We start from the raw sequence: 25,010 nt of genomic DNA, 5'->3' as shown, positions 1-25,010 counted from the left end.
TATATTGTCCTGTATGTGGACTTCCTTCTCTCTCATTTTCCTTCCGTTCCTTTTCTTCTTTATATTTTATGCCAGGGACCATGCTGGGCACGAGTATACATATGATTAGTAGAACTAAAAACACTTAGAGGCAAAGGAAAGAGCCACAGCCACTGCTACAGTGGAGCTTATTGCCTAGTGGGAGAGCCATTAAACATTCTTTTAGCAACTACACTGTAAATTTCTAGAGAGACAGGGATTAGAGCTGCACAGTGAATCAAGAGGTTGGATATGGAACAAGAGTGCCTGGGTTTGAATTTTAGTTTCACCATTTACTACCTATGTGATTTTAGGCAAGTTGCTAAATCTTGCTTCAGTTTCCTCATCTTGGAGTAACAATACTCATCTCTTACAACTGTTACGAGCATTAAATGAGTTGATATTTGTAAAGTACTTAGAACAATGCCTGGTATACAGTAAGCACTATATTTGTTAGCTACTATTATTTTTCTGTCTCCCAAAGCTCCTACCAGAGTTCTTCAAGAAGTTCTAGGGACCTCCCTGGTGGTCCAGTGGTCAAGACTCTGTGCTCCCAATGCAGGGGGCCCCTGTTTGATCCCTGGTCAGGGAACTAGATCCCACATGCTACAACTAAGAGCCCGCATCCTGCAACTAAAGGTCCCACATGCAGCAATGAAGATCCCGCATGCTGCAACTAAAACCCGGCGCAACCAAATAAATTTAAACAAAAATAAAAAGAAAAAAAAAGTTCTAGGTTACATGACCTTGACTAAAATAAGTTTGATAAAACCTAGTGTTCGCAAGTGTATACGAAAACAGCCATTGTTAATGGAAATGTAAACTGGTCCAACCCTTTGGAAAGCAATTGTTCAGTATGCATACATTTTGACCTAGCAAGTACATTTCTAGAAATGTGCCCTATGAATATACTTGCAAAAGTTCACAAACACAACTATTTAAAAATGCTCACTAAGATGCTGTCACAGCAAAAACTGGAAACAACTCAAAGGCTCATCAATACACGTCTGGCTAAATATGCTGTGGGTAGAGACATAATCCTCTGAACCTGCTGAAAAAAATAAGATCAGCTGTTGCTGGTACAGAAAGATCTCCAAGATACTAGGTGAAAAGAAAAAGTGCTGAGCAGTGCATTTAGTATATCCCTTCTGTATAAATAAAAGGGTTATATCAACATTTACATATAGGCATTTTGTTCACTTGTGGTGGGTTAGCTAAGAAAAAGTTAACAGCTGTTACTTTTTTTAAAAATTTATTTATTTTTTAAAATTTATTATTATTATTTATTTATTTATTTTCTGAACCCCCTCCCTCCCCCTGGCCTGAGTGAGCCAGAGTCCCCGAATCAGCTGCTCCTTTATTTTTCTTTTTTGAATTTTATTTTTTATGCAGCAGGTCCTTATTAGTCATCCATTTTATACACAAGAGTGTATACATGTCAATCCCAATAGCCCACTTCATCACCACCCCCCGCCGCCGCTTTACCCCCTTGGTGTCCGTAAATTTGTTCTATACATCTGTGTCTCAATTTCTGCCCTGCAAACCAGTTCATCTGTAACATTTTTCTAGGTCCCACATATATGCGTTAATATACGATACTTTTCTCTTTCTGACTTACTTCACTCTGTATGACAGTCTCTAGATCCATCCACGTCTCTACAAATGATGCAATTTCGTTCCTTTTTATGGCTGAGTAATATTCCATTGTATATATGTACCACATCTTCTTTACCCATTTGTCTGTCGGTGGGCACTTAGGTTGCTTCCATGACCTGGTTATTCTACATAGTGCTGCAATGAACATTAGGGTGCATGTGTCTTTTTGAATTATGGTTTTCTCTGGGTATATGCCCAGTAGTGGGATTGCTGGATCATATGGTAATTCTTAGCTTTTTAAGGAACCTCCATACTGTTCTCCATAGTGGCTGTATCAATTTACATTCCCACCAACAGTGCAAGAGGGTTCCCTTTTCTCCACACCCTCTCCAGCATTTATTGTTTGTAGATTTTGTGATGGTGCCCATTCTAACTGGTGTGAGGTGATACCTCATTGTAGTTTTGATTTGCATTTCTCTAATAATTAGTGATGTTGAGCAGCTTTTCATGTGCTTCTTGGCCATCTGTATGTCTTTTTTGGAGAAATGTCTATTTAGGTCTTCTGCCCATTTTTAGGTTGGGTTGTTTGTTTAATATTGAGCTGCAGGAGCTGTTTATATATTTTGGAGATTAATCCTTTGCCCATTGATTCATTTGCAAATATTTTCTCCCATTCTGAGGGTTGTCTTTTTGTCTTGTTTATGGTTTCCTTTGCAGTGCAAAAGCTTTGAAGTTTCATTAGGTCCCATTTGTTTATTTTTGGTTTTATTTCCATTACTCTAGGAGGTGGATCAAAAAAGATCTTGCTGTGATTTATGTCAAAGAGTGTCCTTCCTATGTTTTCCTCTAAGAGTTTTACAGTGTCCGGTCTTACATTTAGGTCTCTAATCCATTTTGAGTTTATTTTTGTGTATGGTGTTAGGGAGTTTTCTAATTTCATTCTTTTACATGTAGCTGTCCAGTTTTCCCAGCACCACTTATTGAAGAAACTGTCTTTTCTGCATTGTATATCCTTGCCTCCTTTGTCATAGATTAGTTGACCATAGGTACGTGGGTTTACCTCTAGGCTTTCTATCCTGTTCCACTGATACATTTCTGTTTTTGTGCCAGTACCATATTGTCTTGATTACTGTAGCTTTGTAGTATAGTCTGAAGTCAGGGAGCCTGATTCCTCCAGCTCTGTTTTTCTTTCTCAAGATTGCTTTGGCTATTCAGAGTCTTTTGTGTTTCCATACAAATTGTCAAATTTTTTGTTCTAGTTCTGTGAAAAATGCCATTGGTAGTTTGATAGGGATTGCACTGAATCTGTAGATTGCTTTGGGTAATAGAGTCATTTCCACAATGTTGATCTTCCAATCCAAGAACATGGTATATCTCTCCATCTGTTGGTATCATCTTTAATTTCTTTCATCAGTGTCTTATAGTTTTCTGCATACAGGCCTTTTGACTCCTTAGGTAGATTTATCCCTAGGTATTTTACTCTTTTCGTTGCAGTGGTAAATGGGAGTGTTTCCTTAATTTCTCTTTCAGATTTTTCATCATTAGTGTATAGGAATGCAAGAGATTTCTGTACATTAATGTTGCATCCTGCTACTTTACCAAATTCATTGATGAGCTCTAGTAGTTTTCTGGTAGCATCTTTAGGATTCTCTATGTATCGTATCATGTCATCTGCATACAGTGACAGTTTTACTTCTTTTCTGAAGTGGATTCCTTTTGTTTCTTTTTCATCTCTGATTGCTGTGGCTAAAACTTCCAAAACTATGTTGAATAATAGTGGTGAGAGTGGGCAACCTTGTCTTGTTCCTGATCTTAGTGGAAATGGTTTCAATTTTTCACCATTGAGAATGATGTTGGCTGTGGGTTTGTCATATATAGCCTTTATTATGTTGAGGTAAGTTCCCTCTGTGCCTACTTTCTGAAGCGTTTTTATCATAAATGGGTGTTGGATTTTGTCGAAAGCTTTTTCTGCATCTATTGAGATGATCATATGGTTTTTCTCCTTCAGTTTGTTTTTATTTTTGGCCGTGTTGTGTCTTTGTTGCTGCACACGGGGTTTCTCTAGTTGCGGCGAGTGGTGGCTACTCTTCGTTTTGGTGCCCGGGTTTCTCACTGCGGTGGCTTCTCTTGTTGTGGAGCGCAGGCTCTAGGCACGTGGGCTTCAGAAGTTGTGGCATGCCAGCTCAGTAGTTGTGGCTTGTAGGCTCTAGAGCTCAGGCTCATTAGCTGTGGTGCACAGGCTTAGTTGCTCTGCGGCACGTAGGATCTTCCTGGACCAGGGCTCGAACCAGAGTCCCCTGCACTGGCAGGCAGATTATTAAGCACTGTGCCACCAGGGAAGCCCCAGCTGTTACTTTTGAAAAATGGGACAACAGTGGAGGAAAATTTTATTTTCATTCTATATTTCTGGCATATATTCCTTTAATTATATAAAAAAAAGCCACTGGGTATTATCTGGGCTGTACTTAGATGACACTTTTTTTTGTATTAATAAAAAAATTAAGTAAAACATCCAAGCAGCAAGAATAAATGGAAAGCATAGTAAAATGGAACATCTCAGGCTTAAGTAAAGAATAAAATGTTCTAGTTTACAGACACCTCATAAATTCGGAGTGATTTACTTGTGGAAAGTGAGTTGATCTTTCCCATTATGATCCATCTTGAAATTTAAGATCAGCTCAAAACATCTCAAGAGGGCAAATACAGTATTTTCTAATTACCCATTGTTATTTATTTGGGGCAATAAAAAGAGCCTTTTAAAACAGATCAATATTTATTAATGTTTGTTTTCCATGTCTAGTAGTTTACCTTACTAAACAAACTACAACAATGATAAAACTACTGGGGCTTGAATTTCAGAATTTAAGCAGCTTTGGCTCAAGTGTAGGAGAATACTGATTTATGAAATTATGAATAAAGAGCCAGTGCATTCAATCTTAAAACTTATTTTATTTTAAGCTTAGATGATATGGTACCTTTTAGTTGAGAAACCTGCTGTATTTATCCTATTTTACTAACTCTAGTGATATACTATCTTACCATTCACTTAATTTAACAATGAGTTATAACAATGACTAATTTCTTGGTCAAAGCTAAAGAGGTTAGTCACTGTAATTTATTATTCCTCCAGGCTCACAGTAATACAAGAATCTGAGTAGTTAATAAATAACGTTACTTTAAGATGATTGACTTAGTCTTAACTGACACCAAGTTTTCCAGTCTCCAGAATTTAGAGACACTTTGATGAATAGTTCCATATTAAAATCATCTTATAATTAAAAGTAACACCAACCCCACCCCTTTTTTTTCCACAAAAGATTTTTGAAACTTTAATCCGCCTAGTGGTAGAGTGATATAAACGCTGTTCTATACCTCATGGTATTGATGTACATGTTTGCCATAGCAGAATTCATATTTCCACCAACCAACACCCTACAGGAAAGGAAACAGATCAAGTTATAGTACAGAGAAAGGCATATTGCGGTCTGTCTCAATACTGCTGCATGATAGTGATGGACATACATATAATTTTAAAAAACTGTACTAGCAATATGGTTGAAAATCAAAATTAAAAATTACTGATAAACTTTAAAAAATAGACTTTACTAGAGAATAATTGCTGTACCACCCTGGTAAAATAAAGTAAAATGAAAATTCCACTTATAAGTGTATTTCTCACTGGAGTTCTTAGGGGCAAAATTTAACCTTTGTAGATATTAGCTCAAATTTTAAATGTGATTGCTACATAACCAAAATGTTGGCTACACAATCATTGATGCCCATTCCAGCAATTAGCCAGAATCACATATGAAGTACTTAAATATATATATTTTTGTCAAGTAAACATCAAGTTTTAGCCTGTGAGTAAAGAGAATATAATGGCTATGTATTGGATTATAATTAGATGCAGAGAGAAAATGTCCATTGGGAAGCTTCCAGAATCCTGCCATTTCTCTATAGACAAAAAATCTTTTTCAGTGCTACTAATGCCCCTTGATAAATAACACACAAGTGAAAGCTGTAAGAATAAATACTTAAGCTGATGGTTCACTTCTCACCCCATGAAAGCAGTAGGAACCACTAAGGAACTCTTTTATGAGTTGGTCATCTGTCAGTTTGGATATGTGGGTTGTTCCAACTGTGAGCATTGGCTGAGAACCAACAGCAATGGGTTTGTGGATTGCTGGAAATCTCTCTTCCTTAGTTGATTGCATATCTTCCTAAAATTAAATAAACATATGTTTAAGGGCTTCTTTGCCACACAATTTTTTTCAGTATGACTTAAATTATTATTTTTAAACTTCAGAAAATTTGGAAAAAAATGTCCACTCGTTTTTTTTAATTAATTATTTTTGGCTGCATCAGGTCTTTGTTGCTGCATGTGGGCTTTCGCTAGTTGTGGCAAGCCGGGGCTACTCTTCGTTGTGGCACGCGGGCTTCTCACTATGGTGGCTTCTCTTGTTGTGGAGCATGGGCTCTAGGCGCACGGCCTTAGTAGTTGTGGCATGTGGTCTTAGTTGCTCCACGGCATGTGGGATCTTCCTGGACCAGGGCTTGAACTCTGTCCCTTTCTTAACTACTGCACCACCAGGTAAGTCCCTGTCCACTCATTTTTAATGTGTTTTAAGAAAATGAATTTTGCAACACTTAATAGTATAGAGAAAGCTCTAGGCAAATGTTAGTTCCATTTACTAGTTAGGGGCACGGTGACCCATATAGAGATAATTTCCATTTCACATATTTTGTCTCATATTTTTATTAAGTACTTTGCTACATGTTAGATTTTGTGTTTCTACATTTAGTTTTGGAAATGTGATTACTATGGGTAAAGAAAGGATAACAAGCAGGCTAATAAAGAGCTGAGTGGGACAAATATGAATATTAGTTATAATTATTCAAATGTAGCAGGACCTGGTTGTTGCCCTGGAGGAAACTGCAGTTTAATAAAGAAAGGGTACAGGGAAAAGCAGTTTCACAGAGGTAGGGGTGATTCAAGTAGACTTTGACAAAGAACTGAAACACGAAGACTTCACAAAGAGAAAGCCCTTGATTAATTCATGAAACATTAATAATTTGTGACTTACGTGAATGTCTGTGTATGTGTTTTGTGTGCATGCATATGCATGTGAACCTGAAGAAAAGGTAAGAGCAAAGATGTGTGGTATGGTATATTTAAAACCAGAGAGAAGCAGGCACTATAGATTGAAAACTATGTAATGCTAAGAAGTTTGGACATTATCTTTTAGGTTTTAGGCAAAGATATGGTATGATCAGCTTTTTAAGTAATTACTTTAGCATGGGCAGGGAAGAAGGAATGGTAAGAACAAATCTGGAGCTGGAGAGTCAAGTTAGGAGCTGCAATTACCCAGGCCACAGACAAAGTGAATCTAACATAAGGGAGTGACACAGTAAGCAGAGAGGAAATGAATCCAGACCAGAACTGAAGAAGTGGGTGTACCAACTAACTGAATAAAATAATTTTTAAAAATTAAACAGTAAAATGTATAGACTCCTTTTTCACCCGCTGTAGTTGCCATTGACCAATTGTGGTCCTTTTCTTCTTTTTCAGCTTGTAGGATTTACTGGGTGGTTACTCTGGAAACCAATGACCTTATCCTCTCTCTCCTCCAATACTAAGAACAAAGATTGCCAAGATGGCCTCTTGTTTTTTGAAAGAACCTTGAATTTTACATATAACTCTTCCTATATTCAGAGCCTACTACTATGCTCCTGACAGTATTTTAAGTATGGAGTATTAAAAATGAAGTACCGACCCTATTCTTCTGTTTTTTTCTTTTGCTCTACCCAAGAATCTTACATCAAACTTACGGGGTCTTCAACAATTACAACAGCAACAGTCCTGAGATCAATTTTAAGTAACTTTGTGAATCAGCTATAAATCTCCTAGTAGAAGATGTATTTTGTAATGTAGTACTTGACCATGTAAGACATTGGGACACTGATACTCATAAAAATGATCATCTAAAGCAAAAAAAAAAAAAAAAAAAAGCAGCAGACATAGTTACTACTCATAAGGAGCTAAGGTTTACTAGACTAAAGTAATTACTTACAATATATGAGACCTATAGTAAGGTTAGTGAACAAAAGAATAGTAACGCATAGTGAAACCTGTAGATGAGAAAAGGGGAAGAGGTAGGAAGAAAAGAAGAATGACAATTTATTATTCCTTCTTGTGGACAGAACATCTACTTTCATTTTTAAGGAAAACTACTCCAATAAAAGCAAGATGATAGTAGTTTTTGTAGCAGGGTTTGGAAATTCATAAAATAGATTCTTAATAAATCCAGTAATTTCCAAATTAATTTAATGTAATAACACAGGCGGAACATCAAACCAAAATTCTAATAGCCATATATGTATTGTGTTTAAAAAAGAAAAAGAATCCTTTATGGTAAAGCTTGATTCACACTTAAAAGGCAAACCATATGCCAAATATCAACATTTTTAAAGTTATGTGTAATAAACTAAGTTTCTAAAAAAATTATTCTGAAGGATGATCAGTTTTAAGTAATCACTCATCCTACAGTATTAGCTAAGATTTTCATGTACTCTAAAGATGCTAAGTATTTAGAAAGCATTATCATCAGTAGCTTTATTTTTAATAAATTTATTTATTTGGCTGCATTGGGTCTTCATTGCTGTGCGTGGGCTTTCTCTAGTTATGTTGAGTGGAGGCTACTATTCATTGCGGTGTACGGGCTTCTCATTGCGGTGGCTTCTCTTATTGTGGAGCATGGGCTCTAGGCGTGCAAGCTTCAGTAGCTGTGGCAAGAGGGCTCAGTAGTTGTGGCACACGGGCTTAGTTGCTCTGTGGCATGTGGGATCTTCCCAGACCAGGGCTCACACCCGTGTCCCCCACACTGACAGGCAGATTCTTAACCACTGCAACACCAGGGAAGCACATCATCTGTAGCTCTTTTTGTTTTTTCTTTTTTTTTTAATTTGTTTTATATGGCAGGTGCTTATTAGTCATCAATTTATACTCATCAGTGTATACATGTCAATCCCAATCGCCCAATTCATCACACCACCACCCCCAGCTCCCCACTGCCGCTTTCCCCTCTTGGTGTCCATATGTTTGTTCTCTACATCTGTGTCTCTATTTCTGCCTTGCAAACCAGTTCATCTGTACCAGTTTTCTAGGTTCCACACATATGCGTTAATATATGATATTTATTTTTCTCTTTCTGACTTACTTCATTCTGTATGACAGTCTCTAGATCCATCCGCGTCTCAACAAATGATCAAATATCGTTCCTTTTTATGGCTGAGTAATATTCCATTGTATATATGTACCACATGTTCTTTATGCATTCATCTATCGATGGACATTTAGGTTGCTTCTATGACCCGGCTATTGTAAATAGTGCTGCAATGAACATTGGGGTGCATGTGTCTTTTTGAATTATGGTTTTCTCTGGGTATATGCCCAGTAGTGGGATTGCTGGATCATATGGTAATTTTATTTTTAGTTTTTAAGGAACTTCCATACTGTTCTCCATAGTGGCTGTATCAATTTACATTCCCACCAACAGTGCAAGAGGGTTCCCTTTTCTCCACACCCTCTCCAGCATTTGTTGCTTGTAGATTTTCTGATGATGCCCATTCTAACTGGTGTGAGGTGATACCTCATTGTAGTTTTGATTTGCATTTCCCTAATAATTAGTGATGTTGAGCAGCTTTTCATGTGCTTCTTGGCCATCTGTATGTCTTTTTTAGAGAAATGTCTATTTAGGTCTTCTGCCCATTTTTAGGTTGGGTTGTTTGTTTTTTTAATATTGAGCTGCAGGAGCTGTTTATATATTTTAGAGATTAATCCTTTGTCCGTTGATTCGTTTGCAAATATTTTCTCCCATTCTGAGGGTTGTCTTTTTGTCTTGTTTGTGGTTTCCTTTGCTGTGCAAAAGCTTTGAAGTTTCATTAGGTCTCATTTGTTTTTGTTTTTATTTCCATTACTCTAGGAGGTGGATCAAAAAAGATCTTGCTGTGATTTATGTCAAAGAGTGTTCTTCCTATGTTTTCCTCTAAGAGTTTTACAGTGTCCGGTCTTACATTTAGGTCTCTAATCCATTTTGAGTTTATTTTTGTGTATGGTGTTAGGGAGTTTTCTAATTTCATTCTTTTACATGTAGCTGTCCAGTTTTCCCAGCACCACGTATTGAAGAGACTGTCTTTTCTCTATTGTGTATCTTTGCCTCCTTTGTCATAGTCATAGATTAGTTGACTATAGGTGTGTAGGTTTACATCTGGGCTTTCCATCTTGTTCCATTGATCTATGTTCCTGTTTCTGTGCCAGTACCATATTGTCTTGATTACTGTAGCTTTGTAGTATAGTCTGAAGTCAGGGAGTCTGATTCCTCCAGCTCCGTTTTTTTCCCGTAAGACTGTTTTGGCTATCGGGGTCTTTTGTGTCTCCATACAGATTTGAAGATTTTTTGTTCTAGTTCTGTAAAATATGCCATTGGTAATTTGATGGGGATTGCATTGAATCTGTAGATTGCTTTGGGTACTATAGTCATTTTCACAATATTGATTCTTCCAATCCAAGAACATGGTATATCTCTCCATCTGTTTATATCATTTTTAATTTCTTTCATCAGTGTCTTATAATTTTCTGCACACAGGTCTTTTGTCTCCCTAGGTATTTTACTCTTTTTGTTGCAATGGTAAATGCAAGTGTTTCCTTAATTTCTCTTCCAGATGTTTCATCATTAGTGTATAGGAATCCAAGAGATTTCTGTGCATTAATTTTGTATCCTGCAACTTTACCAAATTCATTGATTAGCTCTACTAGTTTTCTGGTAACATCTTTAGGGTTCTCTATATTTAGTATCATGTCATCTGCAAACAGTGACAGTTTTAGTTCTTCTTTTCCAATTTGTATTCCTTTTATTTCTTTTTCTTCTCTGATTGCTGTGGCTAGGACTTCCAAAACTATGTTGAATAATAGTGGTGAGAGTGGACATCCTTGTCTTGTTCGTGATCTTAGAGGAAATGCTTTCAGTTTTTCACCAGTGAGAATGATGTTTGCTGTGGGTTTGTTGTATATTGCCTTTATTATGTTGAGGTAGGTTCCCTCTGTGCCCACTTTCTGGAGAGTTTTTATCATAAATGGGTGTTGAATTTTGTCTAAAGCTTTTTCTGCATCTATTGAGATGATCATATGGGTTTTCTTCTTCAATTTGTTAATATCACAAATTGGCATTTGGATCACACTGATTGATTTGCGTATATTGAAGAATCCTTGCATCCCTGGGATAAATCCCTCTTGATCATGGTGTATGATCCTTTTCATGTGTTGTTGGATTCTGTTTGCTAGTATTTGTTGAGGATTTTTCTATGTTGGGTGCATATATATTTATAATTGTTGTATCTTCTTCTTGGATTGATCCCTTGATCATTATGTAGTGTCCTTCCTTGTCTCTTGTAACATTCTTTATTTTAAAGTCTACTTTATCTGATATGAGTATTGCTGCTCCAGCTTTCTTTTGATTTCCATTTGCATGGAATATCTTTTTCCATCCCCTCACTTTCAGTCTGTATGTGTCCCTAGGTCTGAAGTGGGTCTCTTGTAGACAGCATATATATGGGTCTTGCTTTTGTATGCATTCAGCGAGCCTGTGTCTTTTGGTTGGAGCATTTAATCCATTCATGTTTAAGGTAATTATCAATATTTATGTTCCTATGACCATTTTCTTAATTGTTTTGGGTTTGTTTTTGTAGGTCCTTTTCTTCTCTTGTGTTTCCCACTTAGAGAAGTTCCTTTAGCATTTGTTGTAAAGCTGGTTTGGTGGTGCTGATTTCTCTTAGCTTTTGCTTGTCTGTAAAGCTTTTGATTCCTCCACTGAACCTGAATGAGATCCTTGCTGGGTAGAGTAATCTTGCTTGTAGGTTCTTCCCTTTCACCACTTTAAGTATATCATGCCACTCCCTTCTGGCTTGTAGAGTTTCTCCTGAGAAATCAGCTGTTAACCTTATGGGAGTTCCCTTGTATGTTATTTGTCGTTTTTCCCTTGCTGCTTTCAGTAATTTTTCTTTGTCTTTAATTTTTGCCAATTTGATTACTATGTATCTCGGCATGTTTCTCCTTGGGTTTATCCTGTATGGGACTCCCTGCACTTCCTGGACTTGGGTGGCTATTTCCTTTCCCATGTTAGGGAAGTTTTTAACTATAATCTCTTTAAATATTTCCTCTGGTCCTTTCTCTCTCTCTTCTCCTTCTGGGACCCCTGTAATGCGAATGTTGTTGTGTTTAATGTTGTCCCAGAGGTCTGTTAGGCTGTCTTCATTTATTTTCATTCTTTTTTGTTTTCTCTGTTCCGCAGCAGTGAATTTCACCATTCTGTCTTCCAGGTCACTTATCCGTTCTTCTGCCTGTTATTCTGCTATTGATTGCTTCTAGTGTAGTTTTCATTTCAGTTATTGTATTGCTCATCTCTGTTTGTTCTTTAATTCTTCTAGGTCTTTGTTAAACATTTCTTGCATCTTCTTGATCTTTGCCTCCATTCTTTTTCCGAGGTCCTGCATCATCTTCACTATCATTATTCTGAATTCTTTTTCTGGAAGGTTTCCTATCTCCACTTCATTTAGTTGTTTTTCTGGGGCTTTATCTTGTTCCTTCATCTGGCACATAGCCCTCTGCCTTTTCATCTTGTCTCTCTTTCTATGAATGTGGTTTTTGTTCCACCAGCTGCAGGACTGTAGTTCTTCTTGCTTCTGCTGTCTGCCCTCTGGTGGATGTGGCTATCTATGAGGCTTGTGCAAGTTTCCTGATGGGAGGGACTGGTGGTGGGTAGCGCTCCATATGTAGCTTTTTAAAAATAATTTTTCTCAACTTGCAGATTAAACACATTAATTAAAGGAAAATAAACTGGTACTTCTACCTTGAAGAATAGTTAAAGTTGGACTTGTGAATCATTTTGATCAAGCTGACTTTAAGTACCTGTCAGTACTTAAACTACTATCAAGAAGAAGATGAGAACTGAATTCCATCTCTAATCTTTCAATACATCACTTCAAATAAAATGCAGATTAAGTTTAAGATAAATTTTTCCTCCTCTCAGAATGGCAGGGTTCACAACATCCACAAAGAGTCTGGCAATACTTTCGCAGTAAGTATCCAAGAGGAAGGGGAGAAAAAGGCTTTGCAGTTAAATGTTAATTAACCCACTATAAAGTACTAACAGTATACCAGGTATCATGCAAGGAGCTGGAAACCCCAAGTAACAAAAGCATAGTTTATTTTCCCTCCGTTTAAATGAAGAACCATAGGAAAAAGAACAAATTTTAGCCATAAAAGTGCTATAATGGAGGACTGAATAAAACACAAGACCACAGAAGAGGAAACACTGATCTCTTCCGTGGGTAATCCATTAGAAGTCATGGCTCATTTGCAAAGGAAGTGACACTGGAAGCATATCTTCAAGCATACACGTGTTGACCTTCTATTAGTTCATCAGATATAGGGAGGGAGGGGAGAAGACAACAGAGGAAGAGGCAAAACAGTATATTCAAAGGAAAGGAGGTTGGAAAGAATGTGGTACTTTTCTGAAACTCTTAAGTTGTTCAAAATAGCTGGGATCAAGGGAATGGTGATGAGAGATGAAGCTGAAGCTAGATCACAAATGGTCCTTTTTTTTTTTTTTAATCTTTTGGCCATGCCACATGGCATGTGAGACCTTACTTCCCTGACCAGGGATTGACCTGTGTCCCCTGCATTGGCAGTGCGGAGTCTTGACCACTGGACTGCCAGGGAAGTCCCCACAAATGGTCTTGACTCTCCTTTGATAATACCATTGTATGAGCAATGATTTTATCCTGAGGTATAGATCATGTTAACTACCAAAAGATTAAATAAATAATCAAATGTTCACTTCAGAAAGAACATTTTATCAGCTTTGTGGGAGGAATTAGAAAGAAGATGCATGAGGACATTAGTTTCTGGTCTTAGAAAATGATGGGGTCCTGAACTAATGACAGGACAGAGTTGAAAAGCAGTCAGTGGATAACACTGATAGCACTGAATAAATGATTAGAGTTAGAGATGAATTAAGAGATGGGTAAGAAAAATGACTCACGTTTCTGACTTGGACAACTGGGTAGAGAACACTGCTTTGAAAGCAACGGGGAAGACTACAAAAGGGTCAGTGTGAAAGAGAAAAAAATGGTTAAGTTTGAGATTACCGAAAATGTATATACATCCAATACGCAGATGAAAAGGGAAGATAGCATATCAAAAGGGAGAAGTAGCAGAGAGAGGTGGTTAAGAGGACAGGTTGTAGAATCAGACTACTTTGATTCTAATCTCTAACCCACTACTTGTCACTTCCCCTCTCTGAACCTCAGTTCCTTAACCTGTTAAGGTGGATAATAGTAAATCTTATACGCTATTGTAAGGATTAGATAATAGTTGTAAAGACTCAATACATGTTAATTATTTGATTGTGATTTGAGTTCAGGAGAAAGATCAGTGTTGCAGATGTGTATTTATAACTCATGGATGAGCTTACTTAAGGAGACTATGTACAATGAGAGAAAGCAGCTATGGACAGAACCAGGGGAAGTTCAACATTTTAAGGAGCAGGAATCAGAGAAGGAACTAGTACACAAGAGATCAGAACCAGAGAGAACCAGAGATAATGACCTGTAGTAAAGAAAGGAGAAAAAGTTCAAGCTTCCAATGCTCAGCTAAGATCAAGTTATGCATATGTTCAGCAAATTTAGAAGCAAAAGATTGCTGTTGACCTTAATAAGAACAGTTTAAGAAGAATGATAGAAATATGGTTTGATAATAAATAGCAATGAGCTGAAGAATAAATAAAGCATTAGGAGATGGGCTGCAGTCTATATTTTCAAGAGGCTTAGCTGGTAAGTCCAGTTAACTAGCTAAAAATTAAACTTAACTGAAATGAACAGGATGGCAAACTTTAAAATACTATGGAATCATGGGGGACTTTCTTGGTGGTCCAGTGGTTAAGAATCTGCCTTCCAATGCAGGGGACATGGGTTCAGTCCCTGGTTGGGGAACTAAGATCCCACATGCCATGGGATAACAAAGCCTGTATGCCAAAATACTGAGCCCATGTACCGCAACTATTGAGCCCGTGCGCGCTGGAGCCCATGTGCCACAACTAGAGAGAAGCCCATGCTCTGCAACGAAAGATCCCGCAAGCCGCAGTGAAGATCCCGCATGCTGCAACTAAGACCCAATGCAGCCAAATTAATAAAAAAGAAAATTATGGAATCATGAGTGTAAGAGAATGCTAAAATAGTTTCTGAGAAGTATTAGAATAAGGAAAAGAATTAAAATCAAAAGAATTGGAATTGACAATTTTGAGTCAGGAAAATAAATGACTACTACTATACTACAGAAATCATTAAAATACTGATATATGCTCTGAAATTTGGAAAAGGAAGCACTGAAAGAAATACTGTTAGATAATTCTCATACCTCTTTATTTCTCCTAAAAGGCACCCTCAGTATTTCTTCCTGCTGTTCCAGCTGTCTCAGGGTGAGGGGTTTAAATGGTGATCCTGGTAGTGACTGGCAAAATATGTCATTCACAGGAGATGCTCTGAATCTATTCAGTGAGAACAAAGCATTAAACCTAAGCAAACGACACTTTAAAGCATGTGTGCATTTCATGTTTAAAATATTAAATCCACATCCTACCTATATTTAGGATGACTGCACAAGAGTGGTGTCAAAATGACAACTTCATATTCACAAGTTGTAACTTCAGCTACTGAAAGAATTTCATGCTTAGATTCAGGATGACATATGTACATCACAGTACTTGATCTGGGCCGGTTCTGTTTCAAACTACAAGGTGTACCATTTCCCATTCCCACTGGATAGTAGGGTGTCATCTGACCTTCGATATTTTTAGTGGGAATCTTAAAAAAAGAGTATAAGACAGACTTTTCATTAGAAATAGAGGTGGGGTGAGGATGGAGAAGCACTTATTCTGAAAGGAAGAAAACTACATTTTATTCATAAACTAACATTTATAAAGGTAATATTTCTGTACAATCTATAAGCTCTCCCTCTACTATTCTTTTCATTCATATTCTTATTTGAGCAAATACATATTTTCAGAGCTAATTTAATACAGAATAAAAGAAAATTTTTATTTGGTGCTAAAATTAAGATGTACACTTACATAAAAAAGGCTATAATAACATAATTAATATGAATTATTTTCAAAAGTTCTAAATAAAGTGCTAAGATAAAATATAGAAACTTACTATACTTGGGCTGGTCAGAGCTTTCTTCGCTAAACTCTCAAGTGAATGCCTATGTTAGAATTTAGATTCTAGAGATTTGAAGTTTGATTTGTCAAAAAGTAGGGCTACAGAGTTAACACTATGTTCTAAAACAGGAATCTAAATATTGTGCTAGTTCACTGATCTGCTTACTCTTCTTCCCTGTTATTAACAGACATACTTCTCAGCATATAAACTCCTGTACAAATCCATTCATGGCCAGCAAAAGACAGATGAAGAAATTTTCATGGAATGGGGGAATAAAGGAGATCACCCCAGAAGACAAGGATTATTAAGGAGTTAGCTCCCATACTTTTATCGACATAAACACAAGAAGAATTAAATGGAAGGGCTTTAAAAGATATTGTTAATATCATCTCCAAGCAAGCTCTTTGGAGGCAGGGAGCTCATCTTGTATCACTTTGGTACCCAAAACAGGCAATAAATAAATGTTTCCAGGGGAAAATATTTTGAGATTTCTTGTATGCTAGTTTCAGCCTAGTGTCTAGAATTAGAAAATCCTGGGTTAAAATCCAAGCTTTGCATTCACTAGCCTTATGACTTTGACCAAATTTCAGTTTTTGTCATTCATAAAAGTAGAATAATAATATATACTCAAAGGCTGTAGGGAGAATTAAGCATTACCCTTTGTTACATGCCTGGCACAGCATCTGGCTTATGAATTGGGGCTCAATAAATGTTAGTTTTCTTCCCTTACCCTTTTCTTCCTCTTCCTTGATCATTTCACACTTTGAATTCCATCTTGCTATCCTCCAGAGCCAAAAATATTTTGAGATAAATATTTTATCTCAAAGGTAGTCTGTAAAATTAAAACCTTTTAAAATAGCAATGCTGTGTGTGTCTATGCATAGCTTACCAACTCCCCCAAAGCCACCCTTTTAAGTTATGGGCATCCCTTTTAAGTAATCTTTAAGGCCTTTTGCCATTTAACTTTACTTCTAATAAAAGAATCATTATGGTATGAAACCATTTATAGAAATATCCTCTACCAATAAGTTATTTAACTTTATGGAAATTCTTAGGATTCATAAAGCATTCCTTGAACCACAGGGGCATTTAAAAACTGTAACTGGTCACCCTAAGGAATCGTTCTTTTTAAACAATCCTATTTTTCAGTCATCAATTATGCATTCACATTCAATAAGCATTCATGAAGGGCCTACATTATGTCTGGCACTCTGCTTTGCACTGTGGGGTAAGGAGAAAAAAGACAGTCCCTGCTTTTAAGATGCTTGCAGTCTGGTAACTTGTTATTTACATTTATGATTTATCTGTTTTACCCATAGGAAATAGGGTCCAAACAACAGAAAAAATGCAAAAGCTCCAATGTTGAACAGAGGGAAAGAACCACTGTGAAGCACAGAAGTGATATAATGCTGTTATAGAAACTTTCCCAGACACATCTTTGATAAATTCATTTATTTTTGTATGACCTTAAAGTAAATAAAAGTATTATAGCATAACTTTTCTCATAAAAATCTAACATATTGCAAATTTTCTTTGACTAAATCCTTTGAGGTAGTTGATAGATAAAGAACACATGGCTATATTCTGTCAATTGAGTTTTATAAATTCATGTCTAATAATAGATGTTAAGACTGAAAATCACCAATTATCACTTGCCTCTTTTGATTTTTCCTTTTCTTCCGCTTCTTGTTCTGTGGATTAATACAGAAGTAAGTTAAATAATGACCAGTGACTTATATACAAGATATAAATGACTAAGTTTTCATCAACTTTGTAATCTTAAACTTCTTTCTAAAGAAAACCTGGACTTCCCTGGTGGTGCAGTGGTTAAGAATCCACCTGCCAGTGCAGGGGACATGGGTCTGGTCCCTGGTCTGGGAAGATCCCACATGCCGTGGAGCAACTAAGCTCGTGCGCCACAACTACTGAGCCTGTGCTCTAGAGCCCGTGAGCCACAACTACTGAGCCCGCGCGCCTAGAGCCCGTGCTCCGCAACAAGAGAAGCCACCGCAATGAGAAGCTTGAGCCCCGCAATGAAGAGTAGCTCCCGCTCACCACAACTAGAGAAAAGTCTGCGCACAGTAACGAAGACCCAACACAGCCAATAAATAAATTAATTAAATTAAATTAAAATAAAAATAAGACCCAAAACATACACATACTTTTAGCTAGATTCCTTGAAATGGTTTCTTTTGAAAGAACAGTCATATTTAATCATTACATCTTTACTTAGGAAATACTCTATTTGAGGCATAAGAACTGGCCACGACAGTTTTCTTCTGAAGTGTTTTTATCTCAGTGAAAGGTTTAATCTTAAATGAGTTGACCAATTTGAATAATATAGATGAATAAAAATATTTCATAATTTGAGGGATACATCTACATGTCTATTTCCATATATAAAAAGTTGCTTAAACCAAGCAAAAGACTAACACTATATAAATATAACACTGATATGTATGGCTCACCAGATTTTAAAAATTTATTAATAGGTAGAAAAAAAGCATAATGTTTGCTAAAACAGAAAATAATGAAAAGTTCTCTTTGAAAAAGTTTTCTATGGGATTGTTCAGAAGTTTATTTTAGTGTTTTAAAATTCATACAGTCTCCAACAAAATCTTTTAAATTCCAATTTGAACATATACTTTAAACCAAATACCAGCATTACTACTAAATCACTCTGTAGAAACAAACCTTTTTCGGATAGAAGATTCTTAGCCAACATATTCCCAAGGTAGTACTCGTGAATATTTACTTTCTATATTTAAAAATAAAATAAAAATACAGTAAGTATTTGGCAAATACATTTTTAAAGAATACAGTTTAAAACCATCCACCTCATTATTAAAGTTTTCATTTTATAATGTTCTACATTTCATATTTTGAAGAAAAAAATACCTGACCACTTTCTTTCTCTTCATGGTACTGCCGAATGTGTTTTCCGTGACATACTTCGTAAGTCCAATAAGACTCAATCTAAGACAGATGGATGTATTTATGTACAAAAGCCACACAACTCAACTGAATTCCTTTTTGATATTTTAAGCAACTGAAGACTTCTCTGAAGATTTACAGCAAGCTTTCATTAAATGAAAGTTATTATTATGCCTCAGAAAACATGAAATTACTGAAGCTTATTCATTGTTTTCACTAATTAGCTAAATGTGAAAATTCTATGAAGGAAATAGGTCTAAATATACCTGGGGTCTATAATAAACACCTGGCTAAGGGATCATTTTTTTACACAGCCTAAAAAAATAACCGTGAGTTTTTATTAAAATTGTATATAAAGAAACTTTCTTTTGATCTGAAAAACATTCAAAGCAGTTTGGTGATATTATTTGATAATTGATATTATTGGGTGTTTGCTGCATATACTATACAGGAATTTAAATGAACAAAATACTATTAAGCAACAGTTTAGTTTTACAACTAACTTAAAATGTGATACAACATAATAAAGTAAAAAGAAACAGAGAATTATTTTCAAGGGCCTATTGGCTGCTGGAAATTTATTTTCTAGTTATCAAGTGAACATAAAATACATACTCTGTAGGAACAACTGCTCTGTTTAAATAGTGGCTCCAATAGCTCTCTTGGATTTGGGCCTTTATAATCCTTTTCTTCTTCCTATGAAAGAATTAGAGTTTAATACAATTATTCTGGAACTTCACCCAACTCTACTGTTTAGGTATTAACTCATTGGTCAAACCACAAATGCTTGGAAATAAAAGGGGGAAAAAAGTCAAAACCTTTAATAAGATCCTATGGCATGCCACTTCTTTCAAAAGAATTGAAGTATATGCAGCAACATGGATGGACCTAGAGATTTTCATACTGAGTGAAGTAAGTCAGACAGAGAAAGACAACTATCATATAATATCACTTATATGCGGAATCTAAAAAAAAAATGGTACACATGAACTTATTTACAAAACAAAATAGTCACATATGTAGAAAATAAATTTATGGCTACCAGGAGGAAAGCGGTGGGGTGAGGGATAAATTGGGGGATTGGAATTGACATATACACATTACTATATATAAAATAGATAACTAATAAGGACCTACTATATAGCATAGGGAACTCTACTCAATACTCTGTAATGACCTATATGGGAAAGGAATCTGAAAAAGAGTAGATATATGTATATGTATAACTGATTCACTTTGCTGTACACCTGAAACTAACACAACATTGTAAATCAACTATAATCCAAAAAAAAAAGAAAAAGAATTGAAGTATAAAATATGGAGCCATAGAATAATCTTCCATTCTTTCTTCTCTTAGAAAAAGGTTAAGTATCAGTTTCCTGAACAATTCTTATAAACCTACTTCAGAATTATTAAATGCTTGTATCCAAACAAATTCTATCTATGAAAGCCTCAGAATAGTTGAATCTTATAGAATACACTGGAAAGTTTTAATATACTTCTCAGTTTTCCATATATTTTTACATTTCAGACTTGAATGCCATAAATACGTGTGTAATTGCATATGTGTGTATTTGTGTCTTAAGGTGGTTTAAAACAAAATAAGATAGCTGTCTTTCACAGATTTTAAGTCTGAACAAAACCTAAGAAACCTAAACTCACTGAGTTTAATACTTCCATTTTACAGATTGCGAAAATATTATGTAATTACCTCAATAAACTTATTGAGTGGAGGAACTGAGTTTCAAATTTGTTCAAGGCTCCACAGCTAACTATAGCCTATACCTCAGCCTCCTGGCTCCTAGGCTGGTGTCCTTTCCATTTTACCATGCTGCCTCTCGTGTTTCATCTTGAAAGAAGTAATTGCCTTGAAGGATGGATAAGAGGCAGTTAGGGCATTTTAGGTGGAAGAAATGGGCATGAGCTAAGGTAGTAAGAAAGCACAAGGTACCTATAGATTTACTTATTAGCAATTCTTTATAAAAAATGTCACATATACATTTAAAATTTTATCTTGTTTCAAAACCTTCATTTCTATAAAAGAAAGCATCTGTGGAGTTAGATTTTCATCTAAAACATTAATAACTGGTTGCTAGTTTTTCCAAGTTGAATTGTAAAAATCAAAGAATTCAGGAATAATAAGGATTACTAACATTGTAAATCACTATACTTCAATAAAAAAGTGATTACTATATTTTTAGTAAGACAGGATAATTGAGAAACCTGTCACTCAATTTTATTTTAAGGTATGGAGTTGCAATGTTTTAAATAAATATCTTTGGTGACAGGGTTTATCAATGTATTTATAAAAACTTACCTCATCACCACTTGTCACAAGGGGAAGAATGCATTTATATTTTTCTTTATGTGTAGTTGTCATGATGACATAATTATCTTCTTTATACAAAACTCCAGTTGTAGGCTAGAAATAGAACAAAAAAATGTACATTACTTTAGCTGATTAAACTGAACTATACTAACTTACAGTCCCAGGTTAAACTAATTCATCACTTCAACAGGATTTTTAAACATACTTGCAAAGGCAGGGAAAAGAGTCTACATATTTTTTAATGACAAAATGAAGATGACAAACTTTATTCTGGTGTTACAATGTAACAGAAAATAAGGAACAAAAATAAAGTTTGGAGTAAAAAGAAAAAAGTAGTAATGCAACAGACTGGAGTTATAATACAGATTAAAAAGCAGTAAGAGGTGTCAATGTTCATGGATACATCATCACTGAATACTTATTACTCCTACTAACAATTACCATCTATATATGAGAATTTACAGCACTTTATAAACATACTCTCAATTCTGTTGGATGGGACACCTGAACATAATATAATGTAGTAGTTTTCATATTTGGATAACATATGGTCTTTACTGCAACTACTCAATTCTGCACTGAAGGAAGTAAGTGCACAGGCAATATGTAAATGAAAAAGCATGGTTGTATTCTGAGAAAACAAACAAATAGCTTTACAAAAATAAAGTTTGGAGTGGGCCAGCCCAAAGGTATAGTTTGCGGATTCATGGTATATATCAACAAAACTATCCTTAAAGCGGTCTACAGTATAAAACCAAACAAATTCACAAATCAAAATGAACCAATGTAATTCAAATGAACATTTCAATTAATATAACTGATATTATTTAACTAAAAAGAAATCTCTGCTTTGTGATAGCAAATATGTCACTAACTACTAAGGCAGAAGTTTTCAAAGTCTATGAGAGGTGTTCTCTGACAATTCAATTCTCTCTTAACTTTTCTCTTCTTACAGCATTGTAAAACCACTATACTATTTGGCTATCCCTGGCAAGGAAAGAACCACCCTTATTACATATCTCTGCTCTTTTCTCAGTTTAACAAAAACAATTCCTAACTATAATAAAACCAGTACTACTTGAAACTGATGTTATCTTAAATACAAATTAGGAGATGTTTTCCCAAGACATTAAAACAAAACAAAACAGCAGTAAATACTAGCTGTATTAGCTATATGACACTACCAAATTAAGTTCTTTACATTTATTGTCTGATTGATGCTCGAAGCAAGCATTGTACCCATCTCACCGAAAAGGAAACTGAAGTCCAGGGCTTAAATAATTTGTCCAAGGTAATATAGCCAGTAAGTAGCACAGCCCAGACATGAACCCTAGCAGACTGATTCCATATTCTATGTGCTCTTAACTGTTTTAACATGTTTGAACTAGCTTTTGTTAACATTTTCTTAGATTACTATATAGACTCCTGGACTATGGCCAAAGATCCTTATTTAATAAAAGATCATCACAAGTGAAGAGAGAAATCAAAGAGATTTGAAAGTCAGAGTTGTAAAGCCAAATTTGTGATAAAGGGATCCTTAGAAACGTTTATTCAGTTGAGCCAACAAACTGCTGTAAGACAAAGCACTTATAATGTCTCTCGGTGTTTTCTGGATATATTCAGAACATATGATAGTGAGTTGTACAAAGCATGACTTACATTCATTTAGCTAGCAATGGATGGCCTTGAAGTCTTAGTCTTGTCAAATCATTCCTGTACTGTAGGGAAGGTGGACAGTAGCATATGACTTAAATCTAATCCTCTCTATTTGTGAAGTACCTGCAACTTAATATTCAGAACTGGATTCTACAGCAATATTGACTCATTTACTAAAATATTTACCACAATGCTAACAATGGAAAAAGAAACTGCTTGTCTAGAGCAACGGCAAAGAAAGGAAGACAATTCTTTCTTTGTAATTAAAACTAATCTTGGGTTTTATGTCTATGTGAAGAAATTCATGCCTCTGCCTATCGCTTTTAAGGTTTAGGTAAAAGGTAACAGAAGTAGAAACCATCACTATTCTTATTTGAAGATTTGTTGTTGCTGCAAAGATTCATTTTTCATTAGTTTAGGAAGGGCTACTTTCTTCTTTGATAAAACAGACCAAGTGGCAATTCTTCTATCTAAAAACTCTTTGCTGAAATAGTGCATCACTTATTGGGATCATGAAGTAAAAATTTTAACAAACTTTACCCTAATTTTTAATAATATAAATTACAGGGGAAAAGTTAACCTTTTGTGATTTTCTAAGTTAAAAAAATTTTTTTGATCTACTACTAAAATGCTTCCTTCTGATTTTGTAAAACATGTTTTTACTTTAAAAAATATAATTCTGAATGCACAGAATCACAGATAGTGTTAAAAAACTTGTTCTATATAACTTAACACCTTAAAGTATTTCTAGTGTAAGATTAGTGATTTGATAAAAATCAGATTTTAATATAATGAAACTAATCAAGGGAGGTGTGGTCTTTAAGATTAAGGAATTTAAAAAGTATCTTGGCAGGGGAGAAATTCCTAATGTTTGACATGAGTCTGGAAGAATTAAGATACAGGATGAGAGAGAAAACTATCCTTGGAGAGGCTGTAAAATAAACTCAATGGCACTACTTGTTAATATATATAACATGCTTCGAACCATGGAGTTGGTCACCATTTTTCCCGAGAGTAGTGTCTGGGGAAAGTTTTTGAGTGGGAATACATTTCTATACTTACAAAAGAAGTAGAAAGAAAATTAGACTTATTTTGTGGTTTTCCTTCGGTGAAATTCATAAACTCTGTGAAGTAATGAATAATCGAACACTTTAATGACACAGAGATGTTATTTCAGAAGGAAAATATACACAAAAACAAAACTGACTTCTAAAAACCAGTAAAGAATATCATAATCATTAATTATTGTAAACATTTAAAAATGTACACAATTTTGGTGCTTAATACTTTTCTAAGCAAATTTGAAAGATTATGTATTATTTTGATATACATGAAGGGGAAGATGATTTAAAGCACAGAAGAATTTTAAAGATAAAGAAAATTCAGATCTTCTAATCAAGTGCCTTCCAATTTCAGGTGGGAGAGAGATAAAGACCTTTATCCTAGTTCATACAGCTGCTTAGTTACACACAAATGTCCATCCAACTGGCCTATAAAACAAAATGACAGTGCCAGGTGTGGAGGGCTGTAGTTTCAATTACACAAAGTAGGGAAGGGAAGCCCTGAGATTAGAAAAATACTAAAAAAAAAAAAAAAATCCAAAGATCAATGATAATCACTCTTGGGGCTTATTTTTGTGTGAGGGCCACAGATCTTTTGCCAACTTATAGGAAAATGTTTCTAGATTTTTCTCAAAATAACTCAAACTTAAAAAAAGAAAAAAAAAATTTCTTTCCAAATTTTCAAATGTGCCCATCTTAGATTATGCTGCATTGCCAAAGAAAAGTAATTAAAAACAAAATGTCAAAATAAAATTGTTAGATATAGAAAAGGTTGGTACAGCATACGTTAAGACCGAGATCTTCTACCATAACCTCTTTTTAGCCAGCAAACACCAGTGCCAGAAAGAAAACTGAACGATTTAGTAGTAACTTCTAAAAAGGCTAGTTTTAGTCATCTGCGTATAGGTCAGTAAATTTTTAGGGCCACATATCAGCATGCCTTTTTAAATTAAAAAAAAAAAGCAAAACACAGGTGCAAGAGTAAAATATTTTAATGACCACATTCTTTAAACATTTGCCAAGTTCATGCCAAGTGTGCTCTTTGGAAATAATAACAGAGGCTGGACTAAAATATTCTTATCCCAAGCCTCTTAGTTATATCTGACTTGTAACAAACTTTCATATAAGTATTTTAATATATC

The 25,010-nt window shown here is 35.3% G+C and overlaps 1 protein-coding gene across 9 annotated transcripts in view; it reads right to left on the bottom strand.

Moving 5' to 3' along the window:
• The window catches only part of ERLEC1 (endoplasmic reticulum lectin 1), a 42,126-nt gene that overhangs the window by 15,433 nt on the left and 1,683 nt on the right, over positions 1-25,010 (bottom strand). For 7 of the 9 annotated variants that reach the window (XR_003002871.1, XR_003002872.1, XR_003002873.1 and 4 more), the window contains exons 2-10: positions 21,140-21,244; positions 19,438-19,518; positions 18,787-18,864; positions 18,583-18,646; positions 17,545-17,579; positions 15,308-15,531; positions 15,086-15,215; positions 5,673-5,834; positions 4,987-5,046 (exon numbers count right to left, since the gene is read on the bottom strand). Coding sequence is in view for 6 of the 9 variants with exons in the window: in XM_024742015.1 (XP_024597783.1) it covers positions 4,987-5,046; positions 5,673-5,834; positions 15,086-15,215; positions 15,308-15,531; positions 17,545-17,579; positions 18,583-18,646; positions 18,787-18,864; positions 19,438-19,518; positions 21,140-21,244 (939 nt within the window). In the remaining 3 variants the exon portion in view is untranslated. The remainder of the gene's footprint in view (positions 1-4,986; positions 5,047-5,672; positions 5,835-15,085; positions 15,216-15,307; positions 15,532-17,544; positions 17,580-18,582; positions 18,647-18,786; positions 18,865-19,437; positions 19,519-21,139; positions 21,245-25,010) is intronic. The other 2 variants (XM_024742016.1, XM_024742017.1) reach the window with 2 other exon arrangements.

This window comes from Neophocaena asiaeorientalis, unplaced genomic scaffold (genome assembly GCF_003031525.2).
Source record: "Neophocaena asiaeorientalis asiaeorientalis breed wild unplaced genomic scaffold, Neophocaena_asiaeorientalis_V1.1 scaffold932, whole genome shotgun sequence".
Taxonomy (NCBI): Eukaryota; Metazoa; Chordata; class Mammalia; order Artiodactyla; family Phocoenidae; genus Neophocaena; species Neophocaena asiaeorientalis.
This window is presented reverse-complemented; position numbering and strand designations above follow the sequence as displayed.